The 14,018-nt window shown below is 54.8% G+C and overlaps 1 protein-coding gene across 2 annotated transcripts in view; it reads left to right on the forward strand.

Moving 5' to 3' along the window:
• The first annotated feature begins 12,557 nt into the window (after window positions 1–12,557).
• The window catches only part of CPNE5 (copine 5), an 88,076-nt gene continuing 86,615 nt past the window's right edge, over window positions 12,558–14,018 (forward strand). For both annotated transcript variants that reach the window (XM_080663774.1, XM_080663775.1), the window contains exon 1: window positions 12,558–12,739. In XM_080663774.1, the coding sequence (XP_080519900.1) occupies window positions 12,645–12,739 (95 nt within the window). In that variant the 5' untranslated portion in view covers window positions 12,558–12,644. The remainder of the gene's footprint in view (window positions 12,740–14,018) is intronic.

The following is a 14,018-nucleotide window of genomic DNA, read 5'->3' on the forward strand; positions in this document are numbered from 1 at the left end:
GGTGCTCTCGCGTGAGTGTGAACCCAGTCTTCATGAAGGAGGTGACCTCAAAGAGAAACTGGAATTGTTTCACAATTTCCGAGATTCTGCCAGTAGCCAGAGATGTAGAAATTTCTGTTTCTGTGTAAAGGGAGCTTGTTTAAGGGCATCCTGATTAATCCCTTTGTCCTGTGAGTGTCCACACGCTCCTAGGATAAGTACAGTTAGGAGAAGTCTCATAAAAGTGGGTGTGCTGGGAGGTAGCCCATTTCAGTCACATCTCAGATCGAGGCGAGGTAGCTTATGAGAAGGCAAGGATGGGTTTCTAACTTAGATGGAGATTAATGAAGATAGGTTGTGGGACTGCCAGAGGTAATCAGGGATGGGAGAAATACAGCTTTGGTGGGAAGGGTAAGAGATTCTAGACTTTGGAGATTTGGAGAATGCTTGAAGTTGTGAGTAAACAAGCCAATGAAAGAAGCCTTCAAACAAGTGTCTATGGATGGGTAAGAAGTTTGGCACTCACACTATAAAGGCATGGCCCCAAGGACCCTGGCCCAGGGCTTCTCACACTGTCGCCCAAGAACCACTGGGGAGCCTGCGAGAAAGCTCCCTGGCTTCAGCATCTACCCAGAGATTCTGCATTTCTAGCAGCTCCCGGGAGGTGGTGACTGCTGGTTCAGACACCACACTTTGAGTGGTGAGAGCCTAGGTCCAACATGAAATTGGGGGGTGGTTCCTAAGAGCATGGGGCAATTGGGACCATAACCTGATCCTCCTCCTAGACGAGGGGTGGTCTTGGAAAAATGAAGAGCTTCAAAGCCAGGATGTGCTTTTTTGGCTTTGGCTGCTACAGTGGAAGTCTAAGGAACAGTGGCCTGCCTTTGTTCCCACCGTGGACACCACATCCTGTGTGGGTGCCGCAGGGGGTAAGATGGCACGGTTGGTAGACGTTATAGAAAATGCAGGGCAGGTATCAGCAATTATGCCATTGAAGGACCCCTGTGGGGTTCAGATGCCATTTTTCCTTAGTTTCCTCACCCATAAAATGGGGATAATGGTACTAACCTCATATATGGGCTAGAACAGGGACCAGCATTTAGGAAACAGCTCTTGTTATTACCACCATGCACCTGACCCACCTCTTCATCCCAACATTAGCAGCCTGACCTTGCATACCTCTCCCTCCCTTTGGGCCCGCCTCTCAGAGCAAAGACCTGCCTCACTCCCCTCTGAGTCCCCTCAGCATGTTACACAATTGTTCGAAGTTACTGCTGAATGAATAAAATGAAAAATTGTTCTCTGGCAGGAAAAGATTGCGATCCACCTGCAGAAATAGCTTTACCCTGTCTCCAAACCCAGGCTTTAGCCCTCTGGAAGTCCTCAGCCTGATTTATTTTTGGATTGTGTCTCCAGAATATGTCAACATAGCTCCCCCTGCACACGTGGAAGGATTCCTATCCCCAGATCCTCAAGCCAATCTGAGCCGTCACCGTGGCCCCTTCTGGCACTGCATTCTTATAACGCGTGGAGGAGGAAGCAATGAAAAGCACATTTTTTGAAGTGGCGGAGTTCACTGCCTCCGAATCACTCCGTGGCCTCAGAGCCCTGTTGCTTAGAGCAGATTATAATTCGTTTTTTAAAAAAATATATTTTATTGATTTTTTACAGAGAGGAATAGAGAGTTAGAAACATAGATGAGAGAGAAATATCCATCAGCTGCCTCCTGCACACCCCCTACTGGGGATGTGCCCACAACCAAGGTACATGCCCTTGACCGGAATCGAACCCGGGGCCCTTCCATCCGCAGGCCAACGCTCTATCCACTGAGCCAAACTGGTCAGGGCAGATTATAATTCTTTAGGTAAATATCGGGACAGGGTGCCTTCTAGCAACATTCCTTGACAGATAAGAGAGAAGCAACATGCAGGGGAAGAGAACGAGTTAGGGTGTCACTCCAAGCTGGCTTGGTCTGACAGAAGTTGGGTCCTCCTTTGTTCTTCCAAACGGGTAATTCGTGATTTCTAACTGCATCTGAAACACAGATGGCCAGTTTGGGGCAAGGTTTGTGGACAGAGAGATGTGAGGCTTTTGTGTGATCTTGGGCACATCACTTTACGTCTGGAACTCGTTCATCAAGCAAAGATCAGAACTAGGTCCTTTTTAACCCTAAATTTCTAAATCTAGGTCATTCTGAGAAGATTCCTTCAGCTGCCAAGTTTCCATTTAGGATGATATTTTGGAAATTTGCCACTAGAGGCCACTGTGAATACAGTTTGGCCTTACAGCTTCTTCAAAAGGCAGAAGTCTACCCTTGCCTTCCCTGCTAAGCCAGGCCTGCCACCCTGGGAGGCAGAAAATCAGCCACTCAGACTGCGGGGCCAGAATTGAGATGTCCGCTCGGCACTGAGCAGGCAGAGGAGGCGCTCTCTGTCAGGAGGCCGGCCAGCGCCACTTCCTGGGTACTGGATCGGGTGGAGGAGAAGCCTCATTCATGGAGGGGTAGGGTGAGCCTGATTCTCTAGCTTGCCTCATCATAAAGGGACAATTCCCTCCAACTGCTTCATATTCCACTTCACAGTTGAATTCCTTTATTCAACAACTAGAGGCCTGATGCGAGAAATTCATGCAAGAGTAGGCCTTCCTTCCCCCCCCCCCCCCCCCCCGCTGCCGGCACGGGCTTCCCCTTCCCTCCAGGACCCAGGACCCGGACTTCCCTCGAAGCCCCAGCTTCACCAGGTCTAATTAGCATATTACTATTTTATTATTATAGATGACTCTGGAGCCCAGCAACAGCCCATATTTTCATGGAATCAGAGAAAGTTAGCCAGTAGGAAACTTATAAGAAAACAAGTTATTGTTGCCCTTTCTCTGTCCCATGGTTCATGGAACCTTCTTATATATTTTTTTTCCTCTTAATCCTCCAAACCTCCCTCTGAGGTTGGCAGGTGAGCAACTGAGGACCAAAAGCAAGTAGCACAGAGCCTTGTACAGAGTTATGAATGGGTGAAATACCGGGCCAGGGCTGCTTAGCTAGTAAAAGCAGCCCAAGTTCATCCACTGTATCTCCTCCTTTGATATACAGAGGAAAATGTGCAGAGAAAAAATAATCTGGTGGCAGGGTCGGGGTTAGAACCGAATCTCCTGCCTCGCAGGCTGGGCTGGCAGACCAACTGCTCTGTCCCAGGCGTCCCCAGGCCAGGCTGCTGGGAGGCCCCAGCCTAGGCCGTTCCAAGCAGAGCCTGCACCAGGCCTGCCCTGGCCCCGCAGGAGGGAGGGGGGAGGGAAGGAGCACAAATGACCCTAATCAGTGTGTTTATTGGATCATAACTATTAGCCTCACCACTCAGCTAATCGCATAGAAATCACTTTCCTCTCCGGGAGGATCTGGCCGCAGCTCCATTAAAAGCTGCTCACCCGGTACCTGCGAGGAAGCTGCATAGCAGAGGCAGTGCGGGAGGGAGAAGCAATATTTCTGCTTCCTCATTACGCTGACAGGGAAAATGGCCATTTCACATTCACCGTATAAGAAAAGCCCCCAAGGGAAAGAAAATCCGAGGCTCACAATTGTTTTTGGCAACATTCAGCTCTAAGAGAAAAAGGTTTTCTTTGTGACTCCCTTTTTGAAAGCATTTGTGATGCTATTAAAGATAAAACAAGAAAAGGGAAGGAACTGGAGATTGGGGAACATACCAGGTGCCAGGCTGTTCCGTGTATTCCACTTAGTCCTCTCTGAAGGCCTGTGAATAGGCAGCACAGTGTCCGTTTCATGAAGGCTCCTCGGGGCAGGGCTGAGCGTCGAGCTCGCGGCGTGCTGTCACCCTCTGTCATTCCGTAAACCCACAGGAGGGGCTTCCTTACCTTTCTTTGCTCCCCGCTCCAGCCCAGAAAATATGGAAACTGGTTTTCAAGCCAGATCCCTGTTTGACCTTCACAACCTTTCCCAAATCTCCCTTCTTCCATCTGTAGGATGCGGGGCCCAGACAAGAGGGATCCCTCTGGTCTAAACTTGGACGATTTCCTGCCCGGCCGGTTTGGTGCAGTGGTTGAGCGTCGACCTATGAACCAGGAGGTCACAGTTCAATTCCCGGGTCAGGGCATGTGTCCGGGTTGGGGCTTGGTTCCAACTGTGCAGGAGGCAGCCGACCAATGGTTCTCTCTCATTGTTGATGGTCCTATCTCTCTCTCCCTCCCCCTTCCTCTCTGAAAGCAATAAAAATATTTTTTAAAAATATGTATATTTAAACTTGGGCAATTTCCTGATGGTATTTTTCTTCCAGGTAACTCCCAGCACATCTTCATCTCATACCACTTGGAGGGGATGGTGGTATGGGTATTATTATCCCCATTTTTTAAAAAAATATATTTTATTGATATTTTACAGAGAGGAAGGGAGAGGGATAGAGAGCTAGAAACATCAATGAGAGAGAAACATCGATCAGTTGCCTCCTGCACACCTCCCACTGGGGATGTGCCCGTAACCAAGGTACATGCCCTTGACCGGAATCGAACCCGGGACCCTTCAGTCCGCAGGCCGACGCTCCATCCACTGAGCCAAACCGGTTTCGGCTATTATCCCCATTTTTAAAGCTGGGGGAACCTGAGGAGCAGAGATACAATGAAGGGCTCAAGGTCACAACATGAGTGGAAAGACAGCCGCACTCTGCCTTGTGCCCCCAGCCAGGCGGGCAGGTGGCCTCTGAGGCTGTCAGCAGCAGCTCCCACAGCCCGACCCTGACCTCGTCCTGGCTCCTGATAGATTATCAGAGAACTGGGGACACGTACTTCCGTAATCAGGGCAACTTTTCTTAGCCAGGGGTGGAGGAGGCCATATGTGAAGTGTGTCTGATGAGCTCCCATTCCAGTGCGGGCCCAGAGTTAAGAAAGCCCAGGAAGTCACGGCCGGCTGAGACGCAGGCGCTCCGGGGCAGGCACCTGACTCCAGCCTCTGCACAAAGCCAGGCTGGTGGTGTTCTGTGCGCGTTTCTGTTTTCTTTAGCAGCTGGGCAGGCAAGTGCAGGCAGCTTGGCATGAACATGATGTTAGAGCTTAAAACAAGTGTTTCAGCCCTGGCTGGGTGGCTCAGATGGTTGGGCATTGTTTCCAACACCCAACAGCTTGCGGGTTTGATTCCTGGTCAAGATACATACCTAGGTTGCAAGTTTGAGCCCCAGTTGGGGCACATGCAGGAGTCAACTGAACAATGTTTCTCTCTCCCCTCCCCCTCCACTTCCTATCTCTAAATAAACCAATAAAAACATGTCCTTGGGTGAGGATTAGGAAAAAAAAGTGTTTCACCCACAATGGCTTTTGGGGCTGCCCCAGTGCAGGTACAGCCAGGAGAGATGCTAAGGAGCAGCAGTGACAGAATCTGAGGGCTGGGGTGACCCCCGACTCCCACCCATCAGCCCAGGTGGGGAGGGGCAGGGAGTCCGGAGACCTAGGCCTCCCAGCAACTGTGGCAGGGGAGGAATTGGAGGGGTTTCTGAGACTAGAATTGGTCAAGGCCTCCCAGGTGAAGTCAGCTCTCCATCAAACCCAGGCCTGAGCAGGCCAATCAGGAAGGCGGCAAGTGTGTTGGTGGGAGGCTGGGCCTTCAGGGAGGGACACTGCTTTTACGCTCCTAAAGAAATGTGAGGAATTACCCTCTATTTCCCAAGATGCCCAAACGAGGAAATGGGTTTGTATCAAGTGGAGAAAGAGAGAGTTCAGGAGGCCCAAGATTGGATGACTGGGGGGTAATTATTCAGATGTAATGAAATCTGGCTACAAGAGAGAGGGGGGCTGAGGCCTGGGAAGGGCCAGGCTTTGCAGGACCAAGGTCTTCAGGGTACACCCCTGCTGGGGGGAAGAGGAGAAATCTACCTAAGGGAAGTGTTTTGGGGTTTCAGTGGAAGGAAAACGCAGTCAGTTGGGAGAATTAGATTAGCTTCTTGGAAGAGACAGTACCTGGGAGGTGGGTGGGATTGGGCCTGGCAGTGAGGAGGAGTGGCAGGAGGAAAGGCCAGGCAACCAGCATGGCTGGTGCCCGTTGGTGAGAAGCCGGTGGTGGGGGTGGGGAGCTGTATAGGCACCTCTGCGCTGACTGGAAGGCCCAGAGATGGCCCGGCAGAAATTTAAGGGGATCCACCCCTTGAAAGAGCTGCAGAGAAGAAAGGATCCAGAGGCTGATTTAATCAGAACTCCTGTTTGTTTTTATCTGTAGTTGCTGCTTCTTAGCAAAGCAACTGGGCAAATTTCTTTCCCTCTTTAGGACTCAGTTTCCAGATCTATAAAATCTAGGTGAGTTGATTATCTTTAAAGTCCCCAGCAGTACTGAGGTTTCTAATACCACAGCTAACAACACCCAGCTAAATGCTGGGTTAAATGCGGGATGGGGTCGGGGTGGTAGTGACAGACTGTGACCTCTATGTGGGACATAGTGCCAAGTGGAAGGTCAAGGCACTGAGCACAGATCACAGGGTGCTGGCCTGGGCTCTGTGGACTTGTGAGGGCCGGGGCCTGGGCCTTGATGGCGGACACTGAGGCTCCTGGACAGGCCCTGAGTGAGGACTGGAAAGAGCAGCAAGGTATCAGGCACCGCCAGCAGCCTTGGACCCGCAGAGTTCTGCTTCGCATCCCATCACTGCCACTTACCCGTGTGCACCCGGGCAAGTTAAGGTACTGAACTACTTCCCACGTTTAAGATGGAGCAGATAATACCCATTATCTGCACATTCCTAGATAATAAACAAAGCCAGTGATCCACCTCCAATGGACAGTGAGGGGCAGAGAAAGACGGGATTAAGTGAGAGAGGTCAGGGAAAGAGCGAGGGATTAAGGGAGAGAGGTCAGGGAAAGAGCGAGACGGGAGCCAGCGACGGTCTCAAGCACAGGAGTGCCACAACCTGCCCTGGTTGGTGTGAAGACTCCAGCAGCTGGATGTAAGGGCAGGGAGGCCTCGCCCTCTTGGAAAAACATGAGTTGCTGGAAGGAAAAGGAGGGCATGAGAGGTGAGAGAGGAAGCAGTGGCCATTGGGCCTCAGACAGATGCCAGAGCGGGTGAGGGAGGGAGAGGCAGATACCAGAAGTAGGAAGGGCTTCCCTCTGTCCAGATGAGACGTGGACCGAGCTGGCTGGTGCTCTGATCTAGAAGAAGAGGATGGGAGGGGCAGTGTGGGGTTCCAGTTGGGATGGTGGGGCACCTGGCAGCGAGACTGCCCCCTCCAGGAGGAATGGGGCCCGGGTGTGTGGAGAGCCCTGTGGTTGGCCGTTGGCTCTTCCTCTACCCAACAGCACATGGCTTCTCCCACACCTGTCAGTCCTCACTGCTCTGGGTACCTGACCTGCTGCTATTAGTGAAGTTTCTTATCAAGGAAAGAGTCAGGTGATCTTGAGTGCATCACTCGAAGCTTTTTAGTAAAAGAACGGGGTTAACCTAGATGGTCTCCAACCAAGCCCCTTCTAGCGTTTCTGTTAATGGGTGGAATCAGACACTGCATCTCACCACTTCCTCACTGTCGTGGTGGTTTCAGGTTCCGTCATGCCCTCTGTCTTTCCTTCTCTCCAGGGCTGCCATGTATGGTGCTGCAGGGCGCTCACAGCACAAGGACACCTGCCCAGGGAGCCAGGGGAGCTCCATTCCAACCCACTCTCTGCCCCACAAGTTGCATTTACCCAGAGTAAAGAACACCTTCTTCTAGTTTGTTCCAAGGTGCAGTATTGGCAGCCCCCGTCCCATCCACATTCCTTCCTCTCTTCTGTGTCCCCTTTCACCTGCCGTCCCCAGCCTCAAACAGGACCCAAGGGCAGCGGTACAGGGCGCCCTGGCGGGAGGCAGCAGCTGCTCCGGAGCCCTGGTGCTTTTCCTCTCCTTAGCAATGCTGAGAGCGGCCTCTCCAAATTGCTCTGCCGTCATTAACACCGCGGTCAGGTCAGATGAGAGCGTGTTTGCATCTTGGAGGCAAAGGCAAAACGCTGATGCTGATTATTCCAGATCTTCTGGGCATGGGCCATTCCGTGCTCCCAGTTCTTAATCAGGGGGGACAGTGCTGGTCACGTGGTGGGGTGGGCCAAGGCCCTGCTTAGTTCTAATCTGGATGAGCACCTGCTCCCTCACCCTCTGGCGGGCTAAGATTGAGACAGTTCTCGTCCTCGTGGGATGAGCCTTGGTGCCCACAGCACTAACTGGCTGTTAAACCACCTCACTGGCTGCCTTCCCCATCTCACCTCCCCATTCCCCACATAGCATGTCCTTAGTCTCCCCAATAAACTGCTCACATTCAAAGCTTTCTCTCAGGGTCTGCTTCTCAGGGAACCAAACAGACATCATCTTCAATGCCCTCCTCAATATCACCTCCTTTTTGTAGTTTACCCTGACACCCGCTGTTTCCACTCCTGGGAGAGTCAATGTTCACGCTTCTCTATTCTGAGGGCCCTTAACACCTCAATGGCACTCCTCATGGTGCATGGAGGCTGACCTGCATGCGTGTCCTGGGCCCCCACAGGGAACTCTTTGGAGACAGTTATTGCTCTCTTCCCATCTTTATTCTCTGAGCCTAGGACGGTGCCTGGCACAGAGCAGGCACCTAATATACTTTTCACCAAAGAGCCAGCAGTGGGAATGCAATGACTGAGAGGGACTGGAGAGAGAGAGAGACACGTCCAGAATCTTTCTAGAAAGAGACCCAGGGGCTGCTACTCCAGATCTGTCGCATTACGAGGTTATGGGGTAGAACTTCAGTTTCGCCACTTACCTGCTGAACAACCTGCGGTGGCTCCCTATTGTTGTCCTCCCCAACAGGGCTAATGTCATAGTTGGCTTTTAAGACCTCCATTACCTGGCCCCATCCAAAGAGGCACTCAAGTCTCCTGTTCAGAGTCCAACTTTGGTCTCAATGGCCTGAGTTCAAATTCTCACTCTGAACAAGTTCCCAGGTGGGAGGTCATGGTCAAGCTACTTAGCCGCTCTGGGCACTGTCTGCCTTACTTATTAAATGTAGGTAATAATACCGCACACCTATCATTGTTTTGAGAATTTAATGGTGCATACTAAAACTCACCGAACTGTATGTACACTTTATTTTATTAATATACTAGTGGCCCGGTGCATGAAATTCATGCACGGAGTGGGGGTTCCCTCAGCCCAGCCTGCACCCTCTCCAATCGGACATCCCTCTCACAATCTGGGACCACTGGCTCCTAACCACTCACCTGCCTGCCAGCCTGATCGCCCCTAACTGCCTCTGCCTGCCTGCCTGATTGCCCCTAACCTCTCTGCCTGCCTGCCTGATTGCCCCTAACCTCTCTGCCTGCCTGCCTGATCACCCCTAACTGCCTCTGCCCACCTTCCTGATCACCCCTAACTGCCCTCCCCTGCCGGCCTGATCTTGCCCCCAATTACCCTCCCCTGCAGGCCTGTTTGCCCCCAACTGCCCTTCCCTGCCAGCCTGATCTTGCCCCCAATGGCCCTCCCCTGCTGGCATGATCTTGCCCCCAACTTCCCTCCCCTACCGGCCTGATCTCACCCCCAACTGCCCTCCCCTGCTGGCCAATTTGGTTCTGATTGGTCAGGTTCTATGCCAGTCAGCGTCAAAAGCTCAGCCTCCTAGGCAGCCATTGGCTCCTCACAGTTCACCCAGATTTGGTTCTGACTGGTCGGTTTCTATGCCAGTCAGCGTCTCTGGGCCTATCTCTGGGCCTAATCAGAGAGGCGAGGCTGATCAGCAGCCCTTGCGGAGGCCCAGAGAGACACAGAAGCGCAGCTGCTGGTGAAACCCAGAGAGAAAGAGAGAGGCAACGGCTGATCAACAGCTGCCATGGAGGCTGCAGATCAGACTTTGCTTCTCTCTCTGGGCCTGATCCGCAGCCCCCTTGGCAGTCAGTGCTGGGTTGCTGTGCCCATACCGGCGGCAGTCAGTGCTGGGTCACCACAGCAACCCAGCACTGACTGCAGAACTGACTTCCGGTGTTTGGTCGAGCCTTTGGTTGGTCGTTACGGACCCTGGATTTTTACATATTAGGATATTTTTATTTATTTTAGAGAGGAAGGGAGAGGAAGAGAAAGATAGAAACATCAATGATGAGAGAGAATCATTGATAGGCTGCCTCCTGCACACCCCACACTGGGCATTAAGCCTGCAACCTGGGCATGTGCCCTGACTGGGAATCGAACGGTAACCTCCTGGTTCATAGGTCAATGCTCAACCAATGAGCCACGCCAGCCAGCCTGAACTATACACTTTAAAATAGTGAATTTTATGGTATGTGAATAATATCTTTTTTAAAAATTTTAATTTTATTTTATTTTCCTTATCCCCCCATTGCCCCCCATCCACCCCCACACTCATGCCCTCACCCCCCTGTTGTCTGTGTCCATTGGTTAGGCTTATATGCATGCATACAAGTCCTTTGGTTGGTCGTGAATAATATCTTTTAAAAAAATTAAGTATGGTGTCTGGCCCAGGATAGGCTCTTTGAAAATACAGGGGTGGATGAAAGTAGGTTTACAGTTGTGAATATTGAAACACAGAGTTTATTCTTGTATTAGTTATCATCATATTTTTTTTGGGGGGGGGTATTACAACTGTAAACCTACTTTTGCCCACCCCTGTATAGTAGTGGTTATCGTTGTTCTCAAGGAAGTTTCTCAGGGCGCCCTGGCACAGGCTAGGAACACAGCAGATACTCAGTAAATACTAGTGGGTGAATGCATGACACATTCCACAAGCATGTTTGGTCTAGGATGGGTAGGTGGGATAAAGGTGTGGAAATAGAGGTTCCAAGTCCAGTTTGTATCCCTCAGGAAAGGAGCTCCAAATTATTCCCCATGTAGAGAGGGCCTCAGGCCCAAACTGCAGCAGGGCCTTCCCACCCAGCTGTGCCCACTGCCCTGGGAATGCCAGGCCTCTGCCCCTTGCTGTCGGTCCAGGTGGCTGAACTGAGTCCAGCCAACACCGTGCCATGGGACAAGGAAAACACTTATCCTAGGCAGAGGAATGCCTTCTTATATGTATGTTTGACTTTGTATCTGATGTTCGGGGAATTGACTTCAAACAGAATCTCCACGAACCAGTTAAGGCCCTGCTGCCAAAGCCAAGGCCCAGAGGACGTGGCCTTTTCGGGTCCAGCCTGGGCTCCTGGACTCCCCAGTGGCTGCCCGGCACAGAGGGCTTAGGGCCAAGCCCTCCATCCATGGTGGGCGCGGAGGAGGCCGCTCCATCTCTGCAAAGCCCAGGCCCCGCTGAGGAGGGGCTGCGAGGGCTTTTTCTGGAGACAGTCCAGGAGCTCAGCCCCGGGCATGGCCACAGCGCTGCGACCCAGGCAGGGCAGCCGGAGCTGGGCAGGGTGGGGCCCGCTGAGAGGAGCCTCCGCATCCCCACGCTCCCAGGGCAGGAGTCAGAGCCTGTCCACAGGCGGCGCCTACGCAGAGCTGGTGGCCTAGAAGCCCTGGGAGGCCGGGGCCACCCTCAATCTGGTGAGGAAGCTTCTAGACCCGCGTCGGTTCAGCCTGTGGTCACGACGGGCCAGGGTGGGGAGGGTGCTGGCGCGTGGCTTAGTGGCGGGGAGGGGGGGGGGGCGAGGGGCGAGGGGGGACAGCCGGGAACCGACCCCTCCTAGGCCTACCGCCCTCACTAGAAAACGAGGCGGCTCCTCGGGCTCTGGGGCACCCCTATACGCTCCCCAGGAGAGGTGGAGTCCGTTTTTGGATGGAGACCAGCCCCTCTGCGGTGATGGCACCCTCAGCAGAGAACTCCCCACCTCCCTGGTCTCTTTTGCACATACCCCCCACCCCGCGCGCCTCCTGTAGACCCTCCTCAAACAGGTGCCCCTTGGTTCACCCGCCTCGCCCTGCCCCGTGGGTGGAGCCCCCGAGGGGGTGGAAGTGGGGCCGTGCAGATGGAGACGCGCACCGCCAGGACCATCTCAGGCTGTCACCCCCAGGCTCCCAGCATCTGGAGCCGCGTCCCCACGCCTGCCACGCGCGCACACGGACACGCTCACACAGACACAGCCCGGCGCGCAGACCCCGCCCCGGCCCCGCCCCGGCCCCTGCGGGAGCCCCCTCCGGCGCTCCCCGCCCCGGCAGCCCGGCGGGTGGCGGGAGGCGGCGGCTCGGGCAGATTTGATTTTCCCGCAGCCCGGGCACCCCGCAGCCGGAGCTGGAGCCGAGGGGGTGCGCTCGCAGCCGCGTCCCCAGCCCCGCCGCCGCCCGCGCTGGACCCAGCCAGAGGCGGTCAGCTCCGGCGCCCCGGGCTCCACGCCGCCTGCTCCCGGCTACCCCCGCCCGCGCCCCACAGGCTCCCACGCCCCTCTCTCTCCTGCACCCCTTCTCCCCCCGCCCCAAGCTGCACGCACCCCGCCCGGCGCCCTCGCCCCGCGCCCCTGCGCCTCGCCCTGCTGCGCCCCAGTTCTCTGGGCACCTCACCCCTTCCCCCTTGTGCCCCCAGCCTCTTTGTCGCGGCCCCCTCACCCCTCCTGGGTCCGCGGCCCCCGCTCCCTCCGCCCCCTTCCCTCTCTCACTTCCCACGCCCCCTCTTCGCGCTCTCTTCTCCTCCCTTTGCCGCCAGCCTCGGCTCCGGCTCCGTAGTTGGGGAGAGCCCGGGGTTTCAGTTGCTCCCGAGAAGCGTGAAGCGCGCAGGGACTGACTAATTTGGGGCGGGGAGGGGGGGTGGGCACGGTGGGCAATGGAGCAGCCCGAGGACATGACGTCGCTGAGCGAGTTCGACTCCTTGGCGGGCAGCATCCCGGCCACCAAGGTGGAGATCACCGTGTCCTGCAGGTGAGCCTCCCGCCGGCCGGTTCCCCTGTCCCGCCCATGGACCCCTGTCCCGCCCATGGACCCAGAGCGCGTGTCCCGTGTCCTCGCCTCGGGGATGCCCCCTCCTCCCCAGCCCCCTCCTGTCCGGCGAGAGCCCCTGCCCAGCCGCGGTGGCGACGCGGAATGGAAGCCAGGCTTGGGGTCGCATTTCTGAAAGTTTGCGCTCTGGGCTGTTGCTGCGAGGAGACGTGAAGACGCAGGAACAGGGGTCCAGGCGCCGGAGGGGGAGAGGGAGGGAGTGGCAGGCTATACGGGGTCTTGGAGCAGGTCATTTCTGAGCAACTCCTCCCCAAATCTAGAAGTGAGAGATCTGCCCAACCTCCCAGGCTGCCCAGCCCCTGCCTCCGGCCTCCTGTCCTCTCTTCTGCCCCCTCTGCCCCAGCCCTCTCCTCCTCCCCTCCCCCACCCACGCACCGCCTCAGACCCAGGATGCTAGGGCCTTTCTTCACCTCCAGCAACCAAACTGACTCTTGGAGAAGAATCCCAGTGGGTCCCTCAGTCACAGAGGTGTGGCTGCTGATGACAGTTTTAAGTGGGACCGTTAAAAAAACAATAACTTGGGTACAAAATCTTAGGCCAAAGGACTATAACATTGAGTGTGTAATTTAGAGTCCAGCAGGGGAGGGGGGGTGTTTTTGTGGGCTCCTACCCCAAAGTCCTCACACAGGCTTTGGGGTAACTTCTCCATCTCAGAGCTGGTCTCTGCCAGGTTCTCCTATGTGAGGGGAAGGCTGCCCCAGGCAGTGAGGAGGTGCAGTGGAGATGGGGGGCTTCTTCCTAGTGCTGTCACCCTGTGGCTGGCCTCGGACACTGCCTTGCTGCCACTGTGAGGGGCACTGGCCCAGGCATAGCTCACCTTGAGGTCCCCAGAGATGCCACTCTCCCTGCCTCACGTGACTTGAGTCCTGGCTTTTCCCTTGTTCCAAATTCCCCACCTCATCCTCTTAGGGTCCCTTTACCTACCCTCATGGCCCCCACCCCTGTATTCCAGGCAGTGGGGAGGTAGAGACAGAGCCAGAGGGTCTGGGCTGGGGGTGAGAGAAGGATTGGGGAGGGGTTTGAGGGTGGTGAGTGAGGGCTGATGTGGAACAGCTGCCCCCCTGTGCCAGGCTCCCCTGATAACTCCCGTATGTCTCTTCGGTGGTCCCACACACAGTGCTCTCAGAACATCTCCCAGCGCCATTTGCATTTTGCCACTATTCTTCTGGGAGAATCCTGGTGGCCCATTAGCTCCAGCCTC

Source organism: Plecotus auritus, assembly GCF_963455305.1.
Source record: "Plecotus auritus genome assembly, chromosome: 4".
Taxonomy (NCBI): Eukaryota; Metazoa; Chordata; class Mammalia; order Chiroptera; family Vespertilionidae; genus Plecotus; species Plecotus auritus.